General features: G+C 38.7%; 1 protein-coding gene and 1 long non-coding RNA gene across 6 annotated transcripts in view; one reads left to right on the top strand and one right to left on the bottom strand.

Moving 5' to 3' along the window:
• Positions 1-20,561, bottom strand: part of LOC137340016 (uncharacterized) — a 76,008-nt gene extending 55,447 nt beyond the window's left edge. For 2 of the 3 annotated variants that reach the window (XR_010966680.1, XR_010966679.1), the window contains exons 1-2: positions 20,460-20,561; positions 20,214-20,263 (exon numbers count right to left, since the gene is read on the bottom strand). This is a non-coding gene — a long non-coding RNA (uncharacterized lncRNA). Of the gene's footprint in view, positions 1-19,878; positions 20,038-20,213; positions 20,264-20,459 lie in introns of those variants that run through there. The other variant, XR_010966681.1, reaches the window with a different exon arrangement.
• Positions 20,562-20,684: 123 nt separating this feature from the next.
• Positions 20,685-24,633, top strand: part of adrb1 (adrenoceptor beta 1) — a 68,249-nt gene continuing 64,300 nt past the window's right edge. For 2 of the 3 annotated variants that reach the window (XR_010966677.1, XR_010966678.1), the window contains exon 1: positions 20,685-22,410. Coding sequence is in view for 1 of the 3 variants with exons in the window: in XM_068002180.1 (XP_067858281.1) it covers positions 20,790-22,025 (1,236 nt within the window). In the remaining 2 variants the exon portion in view is untranslated. Of the gene's footprint in view, positions 23,425-24,633 lie in introns of those variants that run through there. The other variant, XM_068002180.1, reaches the window with a different exon arrangement.

Genomic DNA, 24,633 nt, shown 5'->3' with positions numbered 1-24,633 from the left:
TATTTTCGTGATTTAAGACCAGAATTTCTCAATTAGATTGTAACTCATTAAAAGGTAACTGTATTGAGCCATCTTCTTTCGGTACAGTCATCATGAATAAATCACTACTCTGCTTATAGAACTAATTGGTTAAAAAGCACAGAAGGGGTTAAGCAGACATGCAACTTAAATGGTACTGCGCTGATTTGCCAACCACATATTTGGGGATGGCAGGGCTGCCTGTTAATTGAACTGTGGGAGTGGAGTACAGAACTGGTACACGGTCAATCTTGCCCCATGACCAGCCTGTCAACTCATCATCAAGGAACAATATGAAAAATTAATAAAAAGCAAATGCCTGATGGGTGTCAGGCTCAGAACTTGTGAGAGTTGTCTGACACCAACATTTTAGCAATGTTTTTCCCCTGTTAGGTTACCAGGAAGAAATCATTTCTTATATTAAAGTGTAAATAAAAAGCTCGATCTCTATCAGAAGATGAAAGTAATTGTGATGTCGTGAATGGTTAGTAGTCTCAGGCCATTATTAAGTACTTGAAATCTCAATATAGGATATTCAATGATTGAACCTGTTCTATAGGATGACTCTAGTGCTGAAAAAGTTTGATGTCTGTTCCAAATTCCCTCCTCACTGTAATTTTGTAGATTAACATTTCAATCCAAGATTTTACAGCTGTCTTATTATATTGTGGAAACTGATTCCCCATGTGTTATTTATGGAAAAGGTCCTGACCAAAACAGTACTGGCTGTGCCAACCTAGCTCTTTCCATGCAATGAAAACTGATTGATGATGGGTTATTTAGAGCTGTTAAAGACTTTACACATGCAGCATTTACAGTTTGTTTATTTTGTTAGTAGCTTAAATGTGGTGATAAATTCTCTGAGGAAAAATTAGATATTGCTGCATAGACTGATTTATTTGCTACTAAAGGTTTTAATGACTGGTAAAAAGAACCTGAGCCAGGAATTGCTGATGTTGTATCGCAAGTGACGTACTAAGAAAGACCAGTTACTTGATAGTCATTGGAAGTTTCAAAATCTCAAGAAATGACATAACCGACGAATGGAAAGTTTCTCTTTTAGTTTGTTCTTAGTTTTTATTTGATGTTTGTGTGTACTTTTTTGTATCTTTGTACACAGTGACCACATGAAGCACTATTCTATCAGGTTAGCACAGGTGAGGTACAACACAGAGCCCCATAAATTGTCCAGGCAATGGTTCCAAACCCCAGCTATGGGAGAGCCATGAGTAGCAATACTGCACCAGTGTGACTTTTCAAATTCCCATACTGGTTCACCTTATGACTTTAGTGAGTTTGCCAAATTAATGCCAATTTAGTGCTGAATTTAGGGATAATTTTATGCTGTGGGCTCATGTCCACCAGGGACTGGGTTTGAACTTTCATTTCACTTTAATTAGGACCCTGAACAGCTGTCAGGGAGAGGAAATATTATCCTATCTGACTGGATTGAAACCAAAATTCCCACGGTGAAGGGGAATGTTTTGATCCAATGTGCCACTTAACCCTGTGTTATAAAGCTGCAATTTCCCAACGGTGGCAAAAATGGGATTGAACTGGCCCCTGGTACAGGCGTGCCTGCACCTACAGCTCAGAGAGCAGATCACGGCAAATTTTCCAACTGAATAGCTCCCCTTAGTTTGAATGGGTTACTGGAACATGGAATATTTGCCCAGAGAGTTTGACCTATAGCACACTTGGCTGGGGTGTGGGAAATCTACACCAGGCAGCAGCTTGTAAAGGACAGCATTAAAAGGAAATTTGTGGTGATAGAAAGGTTGACTATTTGTTCAAAATGGTACAGTGGAGACTTGTGGACAGTACTGCTCCCTTTGATGCTGAGGGCCTGCTAGAGGAGGTGGATGTATTCAGGACTGAATTCTACACATTAATAAAAACACAGGTGCCTGCTTGATGGAGGTAGGTCACCAACTGAGTCATGCAGTTACCCAGGCACCTCACACCTGGTTCCCAATGAGAAAGAACTTTGCTCATTTCAGGAGGAAGGTGAAGGTAACTGTACTTCTCAAGTTTTCTCATTTCTTCTGGGGCGTGTCAGCCATGGTACAAACCCAAGTTGGGAACTGCTGTACCCTCTAGGAGGTGTCAGTGGAAGCATTGTACACAACCACTGGCCTTTTGCACATGCGCTTTTCATTGTGCCAAAGCTGCATAGCATTTTTTTGTGAAGGTGGCGGTGGCAGGAAAGGAACGGCAAACTTGGTGAGGGTTCCAGGCCATAATTCTCCTCTTCTGTTAGGGGCTATTTCAGCAAATTTGCTCTTCAGTGGATACATTTTTGAAGGAATTGCTTCATTTTGGATGAAAATGTTTTATTTCCTTTAGTGAACTGGTGTGGCATGGTTACATGCAGAGCAAACATTTTTTGTTCATTTTCTTTTCTTGAAAACTAACCTTTTGGTGATGGCCACAGTGGCCACTAAAGAATCCAGAACAGAGCAAGACCGGCTCCTGCTCTGTTCTGCGAATCCAATATCCTAGAGGGTACCTAAGACAGGTGTTACGCCCCTCATTTACATAATATAGAAAGTTCAGAGGGGAAGTGAAAAAAGGAAATAAGAGGGGCAAAGAGAGAGTATGAGAATAGACTGGCAACTAACATAATAGGGAACCCAAAAGTCTTCTATAGGCATGTAAATAGTAAACGGGTAGTAAGAGGAGGGGCGGAGCCGATTAGAAACCAAAAACGAGACCTCCGCATGGAGGCAGAGGGCATGGCTGAGGTACTAAATGAATACTTTGCATTTGTCTTTACCAAGGAAGATGCTGCCAAAGTCACAGTAAAAGAGGAGGTAGTTGAGATACTGGATGAGCTAAAACTTGTAAAGAGAAGGTACTAGAAAGGCTGTCTGTACTTTAAGCAGATAAGTCACCAGGTCCGAATGGGATGCTGAGGGAAGTAAAGGTGGGAATTGCAGAGGTACTGGCCATAGTCTTCCAATCATCCTTAGATATGGGGGTGATGCCAGAGGACTGGAGAATTGCAAATGTTACACCCTTTTTTGAACAAGGATGTAAGGATAAACGCAGCAACTACAGGCCAGTCAGTTTAACCTCGGTGGTGGAGAAACTTTTAGAAATGATAATCCGGGATAAAATGAACAGTCACTTGGATAAGTGTGGATTAATTAAGGAAAGCCAGCACGGATTTGTTAAAGGCAAATCCTGTTTAACTAACCTGATTGAGTTTTTTGATGAGGTAACAGAGTTGATGAAAGCAATGCAGTTGATGTGTATATGGACTTCCAAAAGATGTTTGATAAGGTGCCACATAATAAGCTTGTCAGCAAAGTTGAAGCCCATGGAATAAAAGGGGCAGTGGCAGCATGGATACGAAATTGGCTCAGTGACCAGAAGAGAGTAGTGGTGACCGGTTGTGTTTCAGACTGGAGGAAGGTATACAGTAGTGATCCCCAGAGGTCACTACTAGGACCACAGCTTTTCTTGATATATATTAATGACTTGGACTTGGGTGTACAGGGCACAATTTCCAAATTTGCAGATGACACAAAACTTGGGAAGGTAGTGAACATTGAGGAGGATAGTAATAGACTTCAAGAGGACATAGACAGGCTGGTGTAATGGCCGGAAATGTGGCAGATGAAATTTAACCCAGGAAAGTGCGAAGTAATATATTTTGATAGGAAGAACAAGGCAAGGCAATATAAACTAAAGTGTACAATTCTAAAAGTGGGTGCAGGAACCTGGGGGTATATGTGCACAAATCGTTGAAAGTGGCAGGGCAGGTTGAGAAAGCATACAGGATCTTGGGCTTTATAAATAGAGGCATAGAGTACAACAGCAAGGAAGTTATGATGAACCTTTATAAAACACTGGTTTGGCCACAACTGGAGTATTGTGTCCAGTTCTGAGCACCGCACTTTAGGAAGGATGTGAAGGCCTTAGAGAGGGTGCAGAAAAGATTTACTAGAATGGTTCCAGGGATGAGGGACTTCAGTTACGTGGATAGATTGGAGAAGCTGGAGTTATTCTCCTTAGAGCAGAGAAGGTTGAGAGGAGATTTAATAGAGGTGTTCAAAATTATGAGGGGTCTGGACAGAGTAGATAGAGAGAAACTGTTCTCATTGCCAGAAGGGTTGAGAACCAAGGACACAGATTTAAGGTAATTGGCAAAAGAACCAAAGGTGACATGAGGAAAATCTTCTTTACGCAGCGAGTGGTTATGATCTGGAATGCACTGCCTGAAAGAGTGGTGGAGGCGGATTCAATCATGGCTTTCAAAAGGGAATTGGATAAGTACTTGAAGGAAAAAAATTTGCAGGACTACGGGGAAAGGGCAGGGGAGTGGGACTAGCTGGATTGCTCTTGCAGAGAACCAGCACGGGCTCGACAGGCCAAATGGCTTCCTTCTGTGCTGTATTTTTACCATTTTATGATTCTATGAATTTACTCAAGAAGGGTGTTAGCACTGAGAAATGAAACACTCCCAAACTCTGGGCAGCCACAGTCAACAACAAGTGCTCCCAGGACTGGTATGGCATGGTTACATGCAGAGCAAAGATCCCTCCACTCTGCCCAATAATGTTACAAGTGTAGCCCCTACAGCACCAGTGTAATAATTGAATTCCTTCTGGCTCCACAGAACATTTTTTGCTCATTTTCTTTTCTTGAAAACTAGCCTTTTGGTGTTGGCCGCGGTGGCCGCCAAAGAATCCAGAACAGAGCAAGACCAGCTCCTGCTCCGTTCTACGAAATCCAATGTCCTGGAGGGTGCCTAAGACAGGTGTTGCGCCCCTCATTTACATAAGTAAGGGGACTAATTCCTGTTCTAGGCAGCTGCCAAGGATGCCTGAAAATTGGCCCAACCTAATAACATTTCGGGTGTCTTCCAGGCATTCTTTGGGTGTGGGAAGTTGGACTCTGAAATTGGCCCTCGTGTCTGTTTTATACCTGTAAAACTGGCACAAGGTCCAATTTCTACCCCAGTGTCTCTAATTATCACAAAATCACTTTGTGCTGCAAAACAAATGGAAAAATGTTCCATTGAAATGAGTGGCTGTCTTCACCCAACGCCCAAGATTTGAAGGTGTGAACATTCTGGAGGCATAAAATGCAAAATCGCATTGATGTTCTATGCTGTCACTTTGCCCTCATTTTTGTATTTATGAAGCTCTCACCTCTTTCAGATGAGAGCCTCCATCTCCCCTGTCACAGGGCCTGTCAGAAGATTGAACAGGCCATAAAATGGATGGAATTCAGGTGAAATTGATTTCACAATCCACTATGCACCTATTTTCATGGTGTAACCAGTAACAAACTCTGTTAACTCACTATGCCACCAAGTCACCTTTTAACGGGATGTCTTACAGTTAGATATTGAAGCATCTTTAATTAATGTTGACATAAATACACTGAGTGTTTGTGAGTGCTCAATAATTCAAGATTACTGTAAGGGTCACAAAAGTTACTTGCAGTGTGCCAAAAAAGAAAGACTTGCATTTATATAGGGCTTTTCATGACCTCAGCGCTTTACAGCCAATGAAGTACTTTTGAAGTATAGTCACTGTTGTAATGTAGATAATGTAGGAAAGGGTTACAGCATTTTATAATCTGGCTCACCCACAATCCAGTTGGAAACCTTTTACCATTTAAAACCAGAAAGCTGCAGTAAATATGTATTATTTTGTATCTCTTGGATGAAGCTACATACTAGTACTTTTAACATTGGTTATACTCAGTTGTTTGATTACTTGAGAAAGTAGTAGCCATCATTCTGGCTATGTACAGTCCTCCATGAAAGGCTCTCCTAATGCACCATATATATTCTAGCATATTTTTGTGCTCTTTCAATATTAGAGAACCAATGTAAATACTTTATACATAGATCCCAAGGATCAGATTACAAATTAATATTCAGTTAATTATTGACTGCTTTCTTTGTCATAGAAGCATTGCTATTTAAAAATGGTGGATTATTCAACAATAACTCAGTGGACTCATTAATTCAGCATAGTTCACACCTTATAATAAACTCCATTATTTATTTTGACAGAAGTCAACAAATGCCAATGTACGGAATAAGTTTAAATATATTTTAGATTGTAACAGTGTCATTTTTATTGTGACATTTTAACTGCAACAAGATCAGCATCTCAATGGGAAAAACACATATAAACCCTAATAAGTTTAGAAGAAATATTTCAATATGATTAATACTAATAATTAATACATTCCAAATGCTTGCATCATTCATATTCATTTATTGCTCAAACTAAAAATACAGTGGTATGTCATGTACTTATAAGCTCTGAAGTTCAGATTCCACTTCCATCGCAGAGCCTTGCTTAAAAGGAAGTGCAGATCAGAGAATGGGGCTCTGAAGTCAGCACAGCCCATTTGCAGTACGCCTGATTTTCTAGCCATTTATCATGATGGCTGGAAAATTGGAAGCCATGTGGATCATGTGCATTGACCTTGCTGCTTGATTCTTCAATCTGCACTCCTCCATGCTGGGAGTAAAGTCTCACAATTTCAAGGCTTATATCTAAAGTAGGAGACATTCTATGAATATTATTTTTAATGGGTTTCAAAGCATGAATAAAAACTTGCAGTTTTATGTGAGAAGTACTTATTCAGTAGTTGGTTGAGATTCTATTTACCTTAATCAGTCCATATGGACATTGATCCAAGGTATCCATTTGATAGTGTTTACCTTTGACAGAAAGTACATTGGTTTACCCATAAGAGTGTTCATACTATACAAACTGTTACACAATGAAAACAGTAAACAAACAAAATGGGTCATTCCTGGCTGTTCCAAAACCTAACCTGCCTGAAAATTTCACTGCTCACCTACTCCTTTTTAAATTCAATTAATTAAATAAAAATCTGGAATTAAAATACTAGTATCAGTAATGATAGCCATGAAACTACCGGATTGTCGTAAAAACCCATCTGGTTCACTAATGTCCTTTAGGGAAGGAAACCTGCCCTCCTTACCCGGTCTGGCCTATATGTGACTCCAGACCCACAGCAATGTGGTTGATTCTTAATTGCCCTCTGAAATGGCCTAGCAAGCCACTCAGTTGTAAAAAAAATCTCGCTAGGGATGGGCAATAAATGCCGGCCTTGCCAGCGACGCCCACATCCCGTGAACGAATAAAAAAAAAAATGTGGAAAACTGGCAAATGTAAACTACATACCAAAAAGAAAGACTCAAGTCACAGCCCACTGCTTTGCGCATTTCCTGCTGAATTTTAAATACTTTTACTATGGCTAAGTCAGACTATTAGTTAGTCAGAAGTGTTCCAAATTCTAGGTTGTGTAAGGTATTGTATAATTATTGAATCAAAGAATTCACAGCACAGAAGGAGGCCATTTCACCCATCGTGCCTGTACTGGGGCTAACTCTTCAACTAGAGTTGTTTACTCAAATTAAATTTCCCCACCCTTTCTCTGTATCCCTTTAGATCCTTCCTTTGCAAATACTTATCCAATTCTCTTTTAAATGATGTTACAGTCTCTGTTCCAACTTGTGGTAAACCCTTTCCTGTTCTGATAACCTTTTGCATGAAAATTTGGCTTCCCACTTCTGTCCTCTAAAGATAATCCTATGTCAATGCCCACATGTTACTGATTTGCCAATAATTTTTACAGCCTTCTTCCAGAAATATAACCTCTGATTCCTGGTATCGTTATAGTGAATCTTTGCTGTACCCTTTCCATTGCTCTAATATCTTTCCTATAATGTGATGCCCAGAATGGCATACAATACTCCAACTTAGGCCTAACCAATGTTTCGTACAAATTCAACATCACTTCTTTAATTGTATATTCAATGTCCTATATTAAAAAAAAATCACACTTGCCTTTTCTACTCCCGCCTTTAAAGCTTTTTGTATCTGCTGCCCTAGATCTCTCTTTTCCTTTACTCTTTTAAGAATCTTACCATTTACCTTTCATAATTCTTTTTCTCAAAGTATTCTATTTCACATTTCTCTGTATTGAACTGCATCTGTCACCTATTTGCCCACTCCGCTAACCCGACTAGGTTCTTATGCAGTCTTATGTTTTCTTCCTCACAGTTTGTCATGCTCCCTAATTTGGTATTATCAGCAAACTTTGATACCTATGTCCAAATTATTTATTTAATTGGAAAAGAAAAGGGGTCACAGCACAATCCACTGGATGCACCATAGCTACCCACTTTCCACCAATTTAAGAAATATTAATTCACCTGGACTTTGCTATCTGTCCTCTAGCCATCCCTATATCCATGCAGCTACATAATCTTAACTTTTGTAACAAGTCCCTTATCAAAACCTTTCTGAAAATCCATACAGACAACATTCATTACATTCCCTTCATCTACATGCTGGACTTCTTCCAAGAAAAAAATCAGGTCATTAAGGAAATGGAGTGAATTTCAAAGTATAGAGGCTTTTTTCTTTTTAAGATGTTTCAAAATAAAATTAGGCCAAGAATTATATTCTGGACCAAATTACAGTTAACCCCACATTTATACAAATCTAATGAAACCACATTTTGGAAAAGTTCCAGACCAAAACAAAACTAAAATTGTTCCCAACTTTCTCTTTTCAAGTTTTCAATATAAAATATACTTTTAAATAGAATGTAGATGAGGAAAGTGTGGTTAAATAACCTTATGAACAAAATGCGCATAGAGCCCTTGTTGCAGTAATGGATTTCATTTAACTAAAGCAAGAAGAATTACAATCACACCAATAGGGAAGAAATTACCACAGGCAATATTTATTTTAAATAGGTTAATGCCACTGTTAAAAGAGCAGAAAAAGGTAATTGGTACAAGCACGTTAACCATTTGTATGATAATATCGACAACAATCGTTTCTGCTTTTAGATCTTCTCCTTCCACTGCTGGAAACAGGAGCATATTACGGACTTTTGAAAACCTGCGTTAGTCATAAATGCAGCCACTTCTGTGAATTAGTACCTTTTTATAAACGTAATCAGTGACCACAGCCATCAATCTTTTTTTTTAAATACTGCCATTTGAGTGAAATTTAAGTTGCAACTCATTTCCTGATAAAAATGTGCCAAAATGCCTCAGCATACCAGGTTATAGAGGGTTATTGTTTATAGGATAGTCAACAAGTTCTGATGTATCCAATATGATTTATTTCACATTACTCAAGGGTAGGTTAGTTGGCCTGTTCCTTTCATATACTTTTAATTCTACCCATTGGTTAATATACAGATTAAATACAAGTTTTATACTACACAAATTGCAATATCTGTCTTCAGGAAATACTTCAATTAGTGCCTTTACCATAAGCGTGAATATTTTCCCTTGGTTCTCTTTAAACAAGAGTACTCTTATAAAAAGCTCACTGCCAACTCACTAAAGCAATCTAAATTATTACAATAGTACACTTCAAATACTGTAAAAATGGTAATTGCTATATTATATATAAAGTGTAGTGAATAAACAGGATCTCCCCAGCTTCATCTTCACTAAGTTTCATACCATTTATATTTATTGCTCTTAATTACAGTCATATTAATTAGTTTTATCATCCAGAAATAAGACAATAGCAACCTAAGAGTGTCAATTTCTAAATCCCAAACTTTTACTTAAATTTCACCCCAATTTCTATAATTGAATACAATTCTAAAAGTCCCACCTAAGACTAAGTGTGACCTAAATTATTTTTGGTATTAACACAAAGAAGACAACTTAATTATTATGGTATAAAAGAATTCATCTATACACCTCTGTACCCAATGCACCAGGGAGCTGCGTACTGAACATGTGCAGCATTGGTTATTGTCTTCATTAGACAGTACAAATCAGACCTTCACAGAAAATCTGCTAGTAAAAAAAACAATAAGTGCATGATCAAGTTAAGTGAAGAGCTCTCAAAGCATATTATACATTTGCAAAATGTTCTAAAATCCTCCATATTCATGAGCTCTCAATAAAAAAGGCTTCTGAAATTCTCATAATCCCTTTCCCTTTTTAAAAAATATTTCTTTCTCTCCTTACTCCCTCGCCTGAAGGTACTGATTTATTACTAGAGTACACTTTCATGGGATCTCCTGTGTCCCATTCATTTATCTGTGAACCTGGACAGAATCAACAGGTTACTTTGACTACAAAGGACATCATGGCCAAACCCAATCTTGTCTTGGCTTGGCTTTACATCCACAAAAGTACACTTCCATCCTGGGTTGCTGGACAGTGATCAGCAGCAAAATTAGCCTGAGCTGACTGTCCTCAGCCAACTCAGCAGAGATCAAAGATTGAACTCAGAACCTTCCTACTCTGATGGCTCAGCTGCCTCAATGGATATACTTCTTGTATATACTTGATGGTACTTGTTAAGCCATTAAGGGAATCAAAATTCCTACAATCAATAAATCTAAACAAGAATTTACCTTTTCACTCAATGTAGAAGTTGGCCTAGAAATTCTGTGCGTGAAATCAATGTAATCTGAAGGGTGGGCAGAGGGGGATGTGGGATGGAAGTTTCCGCTGGGATTTCTGCCCCTTCTTGGCCTCATTCCAATGGTGGGATCCTTCCACCTGACGCCCGCCCCATCATGATGTCACATGTGATGGCAGGACAAGCAAAATGCCAGGCTCCCCTGGAACTTCTGTTAATTCTGCCCAGTTTAGGGCCAGCGGTAAGTAGCTCTGTACGAAGCAGGCGTACTTGCCGTACAACAACTAGAGAGATCAACTGCCGTTCTGGAAGTAGCGCTTCATTAGAAGAGCAGCTGGAAGGTAAAGCAGCAAGATGTTGCTCCAAAATACGATGGCTCCCACAGGGAGGTCCTGCACCAGAGTCATTTAACTAATATGGGTGCCCGCACCATTAAATGGTGCGGACACCCATATTAGTTAAATGACTCTATCCCCAGCTAAGGCAGACAGGTGAGTGAAAGTCCTGCCCCACCACACTTCCAGCAGCAGAATGCTGCTCTTGGAATTTCTGGGCAGTTTCATTTAATGCCCAATGCTTTAATTTATCAACACATTTGTGACAGTAAGTTCCATTTCCAACTCCAATTATTTCAGTTTCATACCACGTTTAAAATTTCCGATCACTAGGCATTCCATATTACTGTCCCAGCTTACTGCTATGGTGTGGAGTAGTAGGTCACATGTTCATCCTGTAATTCTCCACATGGTGGGTTAATGGTCTCAGTTGGCTTACCAAGGAAGTTTAAGCCGAAAGTAAAGCATTTCTTTGCAGGGAGCGATGGAATAAATATAGTTAGCCAAGTTTTCCAGTGTCAAGTTTTGGAGTCATATGTTTAGAGATATGGGGATCGATATTAACTCTGACCCCCCCCCCCACCCCCGAAGGGCAGGAGAGGGTCGGGGGGGGGATAAAAAATTAAAAATCGTATAACGCGACTCCGCCCTGACTCATCCATGCCTGCCACCATTTTTACAGCAGCGGATTGCGTGGCATGCCTGTGTCCCACTCTCGAGGAGTGGGACACCTCATTATAATATTTAAATCAGGCTCCCGTGTTGCAGTTGGGAGCCTGATTTAAATTATCGCTGGCCGGCCGGATTTCCCAGGACTCAGGAAACCCGGCAGCTAGAGGGAGATGGCAGCAGCCGAATCAAGCAGGTAAGTGCTTTTTCTAGCACTGCTTGTGATCCAGAAGGAGCAGGAGTGCTCCCCGCAGCCCCTCAAGCAAATCTTCTGCCGATCACGGCCTCTCCTTGATCCCCCCCACCTCCTCCTGCCCCGTGATCTTTCCCTCCCTCCTGATTGCCGGGCTCCAAGCTCCCCCCACCATGTCCCGATCTTTATCAATTGCCGGGGACTGTCCCTGAGGGTCCCCAGCTGTGACCTTCTACTGCTGGCTTTCCCACCCGGCAGCGATTAGCTTGTCAATCTGGCCGGCTGCTGGGCGGGAAACGGAATTTAAAAATGCTAATGAGGTCCTGCTGTTAAAATACGGCAGGACCTCCGCATTCCCAGGGCTTCTGGGTCCCCCCACTGCCTTCCCATAATTATTGGTGCCATGGAATCAAGTTCACTGCTTACTCTTTCAATCACAAAAAGATACATAACACAACGAGAGAGGACCTAAAAAAGGCAAGGAAACTTTTATTTTAGAAGGGTGATTTTAAAAATTAAATTGCCATGTCAATATAATGACTTCAAACCACACCAATAGACTTCTTAAAAGTAACTTTAAAGTATGTAACTAGTCTGCACAAACATCAGGGACAGGTAGTACATTAAAAACTATTATGACAATCACATTAGTCTTTCTAATATCACAATCATCAGTTGCTCAAAAGATGCAAAATAATAACCAATAATTTTGATTATGTTACTTAAAAGTGTCAGCCTTGGCTCAGTGGTACCATTCACGCCTCAGAGTCAGAATGCTCGGCACACATTCCAACCAATTCAATCCGAAAATGGCAATCGGGGTCCTATGTATGTCATAGGACCCAGATTTGTATATTAAAAGGACCCTATCGCCTGAAACAGGCAGGTGCTTCAACCCCCCCCCCGGGGGCGGGGGGGCCCACCGTGAAAGTGGCAACAGGCAGATCATCAGAGTTAATGCGGTTCAAAGTCTGCAGGTTAGACCTCACTTTTTCCATCTGACTTTGAATAAGTAATGTTTAGTGCTTTCATGAAATAACATTGTCGCTGGACTGTTGAATCGTCCATAATTGGAAATATAATAACATAATATGGTAGGTATATATTGGTGCTGGGTGTAGTCATGTTTTTATTAGGATTGCTTTGGTCTATCGTTGCCACTTTTATTATAAATTGTTTGTATTCCAAGGAAATCTGTCTTAACTATAAAGTTTATAAATACAATTACAAAAGTAATGAGTAAGATCATACAGAAGGTAACCTTAAATTGAGCTGTAAATGTAGTAAATGGTAAACATCTGGGCAAGAATATATAACAGTAATTAAAATGATTTTGTTAATATTCAGGGAATGTAGGTACAAATGTTTTTTGATTTCCAATTGATATTTAGCCTGTTTAAGTTATGATCAGAAGTAGCATGTATACATTTTGAGAGTTGATTTGTTTTATTAAATCAACATTTGGTGATTTTATGATTTAATCGTCAACTCTCAAAGAAAGTCCTGCAATATTATAAAAATGATATACCGTGACTCCAGTGTAGGACAACACAACTCCCAGCCCCATAAAGGCACCAAGAGAATGAAATCCTATAGCTTTAGGTCATCAATCATCCGTCTGGCTGCAACATACTTGTGAAATATTTGGCCCAACATATTTAGACTGCAAACTACATTGTGTGGATCCTGGACATATGATACAGTCCACTGTGATACTGACATGTTTGTGTGGTAGAAACCATTCTGAGAGTTCTTCCTTCAGTAGCCTGAATCTTATACTTTAATATAAATATTGTTACCCTTTTGGAATGGCAACCTTAATGTATTTCCATCTTCCGGACAAATATTATGAAGGCTTAGAATTTTAGAAATGCTACTTCTTAGAAGAAATGCCAAAAATTAAAATGTCCTACTTACACTGCAACTAAACTACGTGTCCAAATAGTAACATTGATAGGAATAATTTATCTACAGAAATAATTGACTAATGTATTCTTGCAGACAAAATGTAATAGTGTTTCCGACTATTTCTCTGTAAAGTGATTGCAAGGTGTATTGGTATGATTGCTGTTTTAATTGCAGCCATTACAGTTAAAATCAGGATTAATACAAATGATAGTCTTGTTTTAGAATTAGGAGTAGATTACCATAAGCATTATCTTTGTGTTAGGGTCAGAATTAGGATCACCATAAATGGTGTCATTTCATGGGCAAGATTACTGGTAACCCTGTCTCATGACACATTCTACTACTTTATTGAAAACTCTCCAATAATAATATTTTGTTCAAAGATAATTTGCAATGTTTTTATGAACAGGTGTATTTGTTTTTGCAAAAATGTTCTGCAGATTTCATATTTTTTAGATTATGCTTGAATGGTTTATTAACTTTATTAATATATGCTACTGTTTATTTATTGTCTTTCTTTTTAAAAAAACTATCCAAATATTTTGTTTCTCTTCAGGATCTTACAGGATTTCATGGCTTTCATTTGTAGAATTAGTACAAAGTACAATGTATTGGGCCATTTAAGAGTCGAGGAAAAATATAAAGGATGGGCCTCCAAGGTTTATCAAATTATGTTTGCTATATTAAGGCTGATTGTAAGTATGGTTATATTTCACAGAGGCAGATTTTTTTCTAATTATTGCATAGAATGAGAATTAAAAAGCAAATAGTACACCATTCAAAAGTGGATACTTCAAACTTTTTAAAATTCCATCTGTAAGATCATTTAAGCACATAAAACATTTGTTTTGAAATATGACTTTCAACTGTGATAAAGCTCAGACCATGAAAGCCGACGTGAATTGATGCATCTTCAGAACTGTACGTGCCAATTCACATGGCATGCTTTTTCTTCTTCCTGTAATTTTACCTAAAGGTTGTCATTATCCAGGCAGAGCTTTAGGTAGTTTATCCCTTCATCTGTCACATTTCACCTTCTAGTGTTGTTGCCTAGGAACTCTCACAGAGAGAGATATATTACGAGAATGAAACCTCACTGTTAAGCTGCTAGGCCTTAAATTGAAGGATTATAACTTATTGGTTCTATAATGTAAGCTCCAGATCTGGAGGTGTTCAATTATCATGACTGCAGTTATTTGTTCCTTTAGCCAAAACTTTTACTCTGCATACACCAGTCAGTTAAACAGATTGTTTTCATAATTCAATCTAACCTTTCCAAAAAATGAAAGAAAGCTTTGTGTGACCAATGTTCACTTAAGATCTATTATGATGTCTTATTCATAATTGACATAAATTTTGAAGCTATGCATATTACTTAATGCCATTTCTGTTAAGATGGATCCTTTTGTCAAGATCATAATTGTTCCCAGTTAGCAAAAGGACTCTACTAGTCAGCTGCTTCTTCTAAACTGCTGAAACCTTGTATATTGATGTATATGTCCCATCAGAATTGTTTCCATTGCTCAATGCAAGAACAATTTGAACAAAAAAGATGTTTATTTCAACATTTAAATTTGTCAAAAAAGCATTGAAACTAACTTGTTTTGCTTCCTACTAAACAGTGGGAATCTACTTTCTCAAATTTGAAAATAAAAGTAATAAATCTACCTAAAACTATAATGTCCATAACTCCATAAGTCAGATTACTGATATTAATCTATACAAGAATCATATAATGTTCCCAACCATTTTTTAAATTTTTCCATTGTGAAAAGACCAAAAATAGAAATGACACTCTTGATATAGAACAGTGATGTAATTGTTACATTCATATTCAAATAATAAAGAATTACATCATAGGATCCATGAATATTTGAATATAGACATGAATCATGTAATAATCTTCACATTTCAACACCTTCATTATAATGACATGACTTGAAAGGGCTGACAATACACAGGCAAATGACATTTCACAACATACCAGTTACACGCATTATGTTTCCTAGTCTTACGACAGATAAATCAAACTACAGCCTGGTACTGACTACTGACATCCTTACACATGTTCATAGCAAAATTCCACACATATAGAAAGAACTCAGTCCACTTCTCATCTAGTTATGTACAGATGTTTTTCAGTGATAATATTAACTTTGTTTTCATTTAGATGGCACAAAGGAATGTTTCTCCTTCCTTACCAGTGAAAAGACTGGGGAAAACTCTGCATAAATTATAATTACCTCAAAGTAAACAGCACAAGACATGTTACTTGACATCATAGAAGAGCACATAGACAGGTCTCACCCAAGAAAAATACCAAAAGTAAACATTGTGTATCATTTCTGAAGTTGTCTTTAATACTTACACTTATCAATCAAATGTTGTCATACAAATAGAAAAACTATTTTTACACTAATACCAGTAAATAGGATCTTTTTTTAGTATCAGTATCTTCAAAATATTATTTTAATTGTAAAATTTCAAATGAGTCATAAACATCTACTATCTGACCTGTAACTGAGACATTAAATTCACAGATCAAAAGAAAAGATCTGCATTTATATAGCACCTTTCACATCCTCAGGGTGTCCCAAATTGCTTTACAGCCAGTGAAGTACATTTGAAGTGTAATCACTGTTGCAATGTAGGAAACAAGTTCAACTTTGCCCAAGAAATTGTTTACAAGATAAGTTTAGATGAGGAATGCTATTCAGCCCATTTGATCTCATCCTTCCAAAATACCAATCCTACCATCTTCCCATTACAGCTTCCAGATTTTTTTTCTTCTTAAAATGAGTCCAGTGTCCGACCCTTAATCAGTCTGCCAGGCCGCAACCACTCTTTCAATTGTTGATCACTCTCTGGATAGAGAAATGATTTCGGGTAGTCTTTCCAATTTTGAACTCAGATGATTTGGAAGATAACCCAGCATTTGTATATTGCCACCTCAGTGTTTAAATGCGATGCATGTCGAGTTAATTAATACCCCTTGGTCTCTTTCAACTCCTTTCAACAGGAGTAGGGGTTGTGCTCTGCCTTTTTGTGGGTTAGGCTTTGACCCCTTCCTGTGAACAGGCATGATGTTCACTACTTTCTGATAACACAGATTGTCATGAACATTTGACACAGTTTAGCAAGGAGAGTAGTTATTTTCTCCAAATAGAGCTTTATAAATCTAAGCTCCAATAGTAGCAACAGTTTTTCCTGAATCAAACTTTTAACCTTGCACCTGATCTTATTTTAGCTCATTTGGCTTATTTGGTTTGAATTCTTTGGATGGATATTTGAAATTCAGTTTAGTTTTCAGTAACTGTGGTGCTGATCATTTCTGCTTTATCCACAAAGCATGATGTGTACTCTATCCTATTCAAAAGGAAAGACTGATTTCATTACCTTCTCCAAAGCCTATCTGGTTATGCTTAGTCTTACTGGAAATACAAGCTGGTACACTTGGAGGGTAGTCTTGGACCAGTGGATTGGCATCTATTCCTTTATCTTTAGGAAGAGGGATCAAGCTTTGCCAAAACTAATGGATTGCAACTAATTCCTAGCAGCTGTAGGTGGAGAGCATAAAACCGGCTACAATTCAACACAACACTGATAATCTCACTCAAAGTCCAAAAGAAACTGTGTTGGAGAACATGGAAACGTTTACACTGAAGCAAGTAAAAAGACCTCTTTTCAGCATGGGGCGAGGGCACACTGTTAGGATAGAAGAGGAGCTTTACCTTGCTTTTAATTCATGATATATGGTCTGGGAATGCCCACACTGTGTGCAAAGTGAAAATGCATTCTGCTTCCCAGCACTAGTATCCCTTACCTTCACAAGCACCAAACAATTCAATTTAGCAGGTCCAGACTGAGACTTTAATTTTACAATTTTAGTGTTAAAAACCTTTTACTACTTTTGTAAATACTAATGGAGATATAAAAGTCAAACTCTGTTAATTTACTGTCCAATAGTCTAAAGTCACAAAAATATTTGCGTGATTGAAAAAGACCCAATTGGAACTATATTTGATACTGATATGACAAAGTAGTTGGGTGTGCAGGTGATTCCAGCAAGTATGGACCACACTAATAAATTGAGATAAGTAACCCAAACAACAAGATAAAACACAGTAGAACAGAACCTGCATAAGGAACTAACACTAATAGTTAAAACAGAAGTCTGCAACAGATTTGCTATACATGCGCTGATTCACAGCCGAGTTAAAACTTTGAGTTTCTGACCAGAGGTTCTGTTGATCTTCTGCCAAATCTCATGTCAACCTGAGAGACAAGGATAAGTAAGTATTGAAAGGGACTGCAGGCCTAGGTCATTGCTGAATAAAGCGTCATTTAAAGCACATAGAGGACAAAAGAGTAATCAGCACTGTTTCAGTCCATGCTTCAGAAATGTTCTGAAATTCTTGGAAGAGGGATTTATTAGTTGGCAAGGGCTTTCAAGTCAAAATAATATTTCTGGATTGTCATTACGCATTTGACAAAGTTTTGCTTCTAAAGCTCTTAAGGAAGATAAATGGACATGGAATTAATTGATAGCTAGCTATCTGAAAATCAGCTTGGCATTAGAAAGCAGAAGGTAAATGCACAAAGCTTGAATGAGATACAATAACTACGGCACTTCACAGGGCTGTTCTGGCTCCTCTGCTGTTTACATTATTTAGAAATGACATGGAGCAGGGTAGTTCATGTAATATTATATAATTTGCTGATAGCATAAAGCTGGATGTTGAGGTGACCAGTGTTAGGAAAATTGGTAGTGTTCAAAGGCATCGATACAAAGTGCAGGGGCTGAGTAGTGTATATATAACTTCAGAGTTCAAAGAAGAGTGCTTGTGGGCTAGTGATTAGCTGTTAGCTTCTCAACCGGAGTGTCACTGGTCCACATCCCCTCACTGCAAAGAGGTTATCTCAGGAGTGATCCCTCTGAAAAAGGGATTTGAGAAAGTATTTTTCCTCTTCAGATGTATTTCCAGCATCATGTTTTATTTCAGATTTCAGAAGGGAACTCACTTTAAGTAGATTTCTATGTAGGTGTTAAACAGACACCAGTATTGCTAGGAAGTCATCAGAATTCCTGTGTGAGTTTTGCAGAAAGTGCACACAACTTAACCCCTGGTTGAAGAATGTTAGATGGCTATTCCTCCTAGAATGTTGCTGCATAGAAACATGCCATTCAGCCCATCAAGTCTGCATCAGTACTTTTCTCCACACGAAGCACCTGGTCTAATCCCACTCTCCTATTTGCTCCTTAAACCACTTAATACTCCTCTTTTTCAAACAACTATTCACTTTTAAAATAATTTAGAGACTACTTAAACAACTATTTGTGGCAAAGAATTCCACATTTAAACTACTTTCTGTGTAAATAATTTTTTTCTAATATTCCCTTTAATTCTTTTGGCGATGCGTCTTAAATTTGTACGCTCTTGTTACCGAGTCACCAATCAGTGGAATCTTATGGCTCACCTCTGATTAAGGACAATACAAAATCAAATAAATACTGGAATGCATCCCAACAATATTTGGATAAAAATCAAAAGAGCTTCTTTTGTCCTGGGTCATTCACTGGTAAAGCTATAGTTGGAATACGGTGTAAAATTTTGGGCACCCTAACTTTAGGAGGGCAGGAGTGAAATGAAGATGTTTAGAGAAAGACAACAGGGATATTTCTGGGAATCAAAACTCTTGAGTCACGAGAAAAGAATCACAGAATTACATTTGTTCTCATTCAAAGAAAAATGCAACCATACTTTTTTCAAGGACTGATAGCGTAGGTCTATGTGAATTATTTAACTAACTGTAATCATAGAATCAGAGGATGAGTATGAAATTAGCAGGGCTCAGAGAAAATTAGGGGAACAGAAGGTATTTTCCCTCTCTACAGTAATGGATATGTGAAATAACCTATTCAAAATATTTAATGCAACATCAAATAACCATTTTAAAAAGGAATTGGATGAATATCTTACTAAAGACCTTAGTAAAAGTTATCAAATGCTAAGGACGAATTGGCTAGCTCTTTCAGAGGCACCATAGGCTGAATGGCCTCTTTCTGTGCTGTACAGTGCTATGGTACTCTGGAACACAGTGACCAGTACTGTTACTACTATGGAAATACCATCTGTGGTATATACTTGGTCACGGTTGAATAGCAGAGATTGTAATTAATATCCTAAGTTTTCACTTGATTATCTTTAGGGGCTAGGAGGAAATCTCAGTTTTATATATTTTTTGAAAGTTTTATCTGTAACATTTTCTGAATTAAATAAATTAGAGTGTACAAAAGTGTAAATTGTGCACAGCATGTTGAAAAGAATTCGCTTAATAGATCTAATGCATTTTTATTATTCCTTATTAAAATCCTCAATTTAAACAGCTCAAAATCTGAAGAGCAACTCGTAGTTTGGGTGCAAAAGCACAATGAGGAAATCGCTGCTGAGGACGACCTAAGCCTTGTTGCAAAGAGCTGGGTGTTTAGGTCTGCGACATCCACCTATGAGACATTCAGAGTTTCAAATTAAGAACTGGGTGTGCACACTCTGAACTAGAAATAATCTTTTCAAACAGTTCTGATGAGGAAAAGGGTGGGGCATGTTCCACAGCCTCTGAAATTGGAGCTAGCTGCACAATATTCCTGACCAAGGAAATATATAAGGAGCAAAGACTTACCATTATTGCCTGAATAGTTGCCATATCATCTTAATCCATGGGATTGCTATCTGTGAATTAAAAACTAAAAGTGAAACACAAGTAGATTAAGAGCTGAGAAACTGGCAGCTCCTGGAGTAAACCTTACAAATGCAACTTTTGTTAGCCTTGCTGGGAGTATTATTTTAATCTCTAACGTTTCTGCAAAGGTTCACCACTTTCGTCGAACGACTGGAACTTGGAGAAAACTGTTTGAAGAATACTTACAAACGAACCGGAGGCAATTGTTTAAAAGTTTTCTTAGTGTTAAGAACACTAACACTGAAACTAACTGCTATAAAGAGAAAGCGGTTGTTGGACACTGAGATGTGGCGTCAGGGAGAGGGCAGGGTAACGGATGCCGCGGGCTGATTGGGTTACTTGCCTAGCGACGTAAGGAAGGGGGTGGGAGGGGCGCTTATCTGAAGCAAGTTGCAGGTTGTTGGTGGCAAAGGAATAGGATGAGGGAAGAGAGAAGCACAACATCTGCGGGGAAAGCCAAATGAAACAGATGCATGAACTCGGCTCTGTCAGCCTTTCCTAGAAGCGGAACCTACAATGGGAGACGGACTGACCTCCATGGATTGCAACAATAATAAATCAACTACAATAATATTTGTGAATCCTGCAAATGAGATAAGCCCAAACCTGCCTCAGCAAGAGTTCTCTGATCAGTGGATGATAGGCATGGGGACAGTCATGGCAATCATCGTCCTGATCATAGTCCTTGGGAACCTGTTGGTGGTTTTTGCCATCGCAAAGAACCAGCGGCTGCAGACCCTAACCAATGTTTTTATTGTATCTCTGGCCTGTGCAGATCTGATTATGGGTTCATTGGTGGTTCCTTTCGGTGCGACCTTGGTGGTTCGAGGTAACTGGCAGTACGGCTCGGTTTTCTGTGAAATCTGGACTTCAGTTGACGTTCTGTGTGTGACAGCGAGCATCGAAACTTTGTGCATGATCGCCATAGACCGCTATATCGCTATAACATCGCCCTTTCGTTACCAGGGTTTACTAACTAAAGCCAGAGCCCGAGGGATCGTGTGTGTGGTCTGGGCAATTTCTGCTCTCATCTCTTTATTGCCCATCATGATGCACTGGTGGAGAGATGACGACCCAGATGCCATTCGCTGTTACAATGATCCTTGTTGTTGCGATTTTGTAACAAATAAAGCCTACGCCGTTGCCTCGTCCATTATTTCCTTCTACTTGCCTTTACTGATCATGATATTTGTCTACGCCCGCGTCTTTCAAGAAGCCAAAAAGCAAATGAAGAAGATCGATAAGTGCGAGGGGAGGTTCTACACCAGTCATTTTATCCCATACGGCAGGTCAGCTCGAAGGAGACCATCCAAAATTATAGCCATTAAAGACCACAAAGCTCTGAAGACTCTGGGGATTATTATGGGAACGTTTACCCTTTGCTGGTTGCCGTTTTTCCTAGCAAATGTGGCGAAGGCTTTCCGTACTGACATAGTGCCTGGTAAACTCTTCTTATTTTTCAACTGGCTCGGCTATGTCAACTCAGCCTTCAATCCAATCATTTACTGCAAGAGCCCCGACTTCAGGGCAGCCTTCAAAAGGTTACTCTTCTGCCCGAGCCATGCAGACAGCAGACTCTACTCGGGCTCCGGGGAATTCTCCCGTTGTTCGGGAATGTTTGGAAACACTGTGGACCCCAGTACCTTGGAGACTTGGTCAGATTGGAACAGGGCACAAGAAAGCAACGGAGGCGATTTGGACACGCAGAAGAAAGAAACCCTCCGTTATGAAGATGAAGAGTCACAGTTCTAGCACACCCAACCGAAATAGTGAGTGAGGAAATCTGCATCACATGCAGTTTACAGAGGGGAGGGAAAGCGTCAACTTAAGTTTTAAGTTAAAAGTGTTGGAAGAAAACATATTAGTGCAAGCACCCTCAAAGTTGGAGAAGTGTCACACAGTCAAGAGTTCTGTCGGTATCAAATCATTGTATAAACCACAGAAACTTCACGGCAGATTTCTTCTATAAGCGATCGTTGCTAGCAATATTGGAGAATAGAAGACAGGGAGAAGGTACTTCTCATTAACACTAAGATTTGGACTCCGCGCGATCACAAAATATAAAACATTCAACAGCAGGCCAGACATTGGCGGGATGCGATGCCTTTGACTGTAAAGGAGCAAGCAGTGACGCGAGGTCAGTTTTGCAACATAAATGGTTTGTCTTTCTTAAATTACATTCCACAATGAAAGATTTCTAACAACGAAAATGAAAGGGACGGCGTGGGCGTTTGTATTTTCATTAACGATTGCCTTATCAGACATGGTCATGTCACTTGAGTGAGGAATAGCAAATAAATTGTCATTTACTTTTGTCGTGGTATTGTTATTTTAAGCATTTTAGAGTCCATGTAATAGAGCAACCGTAAGCTTTATCTTAAAACAACTTGAATACACAAGCTCTACTTTCTAAAGAGTATTAAGATTTTTTTAAAAACGACTTCTTATCGTCAATAACCGATGCCTCACTTTATGTCGTGTTGTACGTGACTTTTTGAAGTACCGATGTTTAAGAATGGATCAAGACATGCTGCCAAATTCGTGAAAACTTTTTCATTGTAGGATTGTGTTTTGAATAACACTACCTCTTGCTGTACAGATTGTGTACAGACATATTTATATTAAACATTGTTTATATTAAACAAATCGCATTTTATATATTTAAAAAGAGGTGAAACGACGTGCAACCTCAGAGTTGTCAGCACTAAAGATGGATGAATAGGGGTCAATTACTTATTTAAAATAATTTAATTTCCACAGAGGACCAACTTCACTTATGGACAGTTCCTAAAAGTGTTAAGTTGCTATTTCTCGAGTATGAACATTATCTGTTGTAACATTACTTATATATTTTACTGCTAATGTTAATAAGATCATAGCCAAAAATTCCTGGTAGATTTTCGGAAACAAAACATCTGTTTCGATCAGAGTGGGTGCAGAAAGGGGGACTGGTGTTTCATTATGCACTAACATTCGCCAACTAAACCAAAAAATAATCGTGTGTTTTCCCACCTACCCCATACGAAATTCACGTGCAGCTATGTATAACGTACTTGTCACAGTGTCTGCTTTCTCCCACATAGGTATTTATATATAATTCTATAAAATGTGTGGATATTTGGTATATGTGCAATAAACGTATTTAAACATTTCATGCGTACGTTTGTATAACTTACTGAAAAGGTTGAGCGCCCTGTCTGACACGGCTCCATGTCCTTTTCCAGCAGTATGAGAGACACTGGAGTGTGATAAGGCCTGTTGGTGCAGAGTACTAATAAATGCAGTTGGTACGTGGTTCAGTACAAGTAGTTTGTTTCTGTGGGTGGTTTTCTGGTAACATTTGAGTTTGCAATATCTATAATACTTGATATCATTTCAATATTATCTAAACCCACTGAACAATTTGCACGTTTTAGGGTAAAAGTGGATTGCTTATATTTATATCCGCTGAATGGTCTTGTCCGATAGAATGTTCAATACGTATTATTTCTCACCAGAAATTTAAAAAAAGCAATGCGATTACTGCCGCTTCAAACCCTCCTTAAGCGGTTGGAGACTTTTGTCTAGGAGGATGGGACAGGATGATGAGGTGACATTAATAGTAGCTATGCAGTTTACACACCAAGGCAACCCGTGTGGCAGCTAAAGTTTAAAAAAACGTTGTTCGGTTACGTAACGCTATCTTGAGGCTCCCAAAATGTTTTGCACTAACTTCGTTAGGATATAAAGCAAAGGCTTTAGTTGAACCTCTCACCGTTTTAATATTCAGGCTGGTTGACTCAAGCAGTGTGGTGATATTTACCAATATTCCTTGCTGCGGCTGCTAGATTTATTGTTTGTTTGGCAGCTGTAACATTCCTTGCTGATTTATGGCGAAGTGGTGGTATAACAGACTGAAAAAGGTTAAAGTAACAACCGTTCTTTTTCCATATCCCACCCGCCCTCACATCACATTAAGTGGCAAAAGGCAGATAGAAAGCGTGTGGCCTTTTCCACGAGTTCTGATCATTCTTTTAAAACAGATGAGATAACAAAATATTCCAAGAAGCCTTAAAGAAACTTTAAACGCCCCTAAGCTAACACGGTCTTGTTTGACTTATAGCAGTTGATAGTTATGCTTTTTCCATTTTGACCTCTGTATGATCTAATGCAATATTTAGAAAGGGTACACAAAAAGTAAAGATAAATGGCTACAGTAGTTTCTCGGCTCTACAGCGAATAAAAAGCGGACTGTAAAAGGACTCATCGGCTGCTTCACATTCCGCTGTAATTCAAACACTAATAGTTTTTATATGTACTCAGAACCGAGCAGTACTAACATTAGCACTTTTTTTCCCCCTGCATGAACCAATTACCATCT

Source organism: Heptranchias perlo, chromosome 21 (genome assembly GCF_035084215.1).
Source record: "Heptranchias perlo isolate sHepPer1 chromosome 21, sHepPer1.hap1, whole genome shotgun sequence".
Classification (NCBI taxonomy): domain Eukaryota; kingdom Metazoa; phylum Chordata; class Chondrichthyes; order Hexanchiformes; family Hexanchidae; genus Heptranchias; species Heptranchias perlo.
Note: the sequence above shows the minus strand (reverse complement) of the source record. Positions and strands in the feature narration are given on the sequence as shown.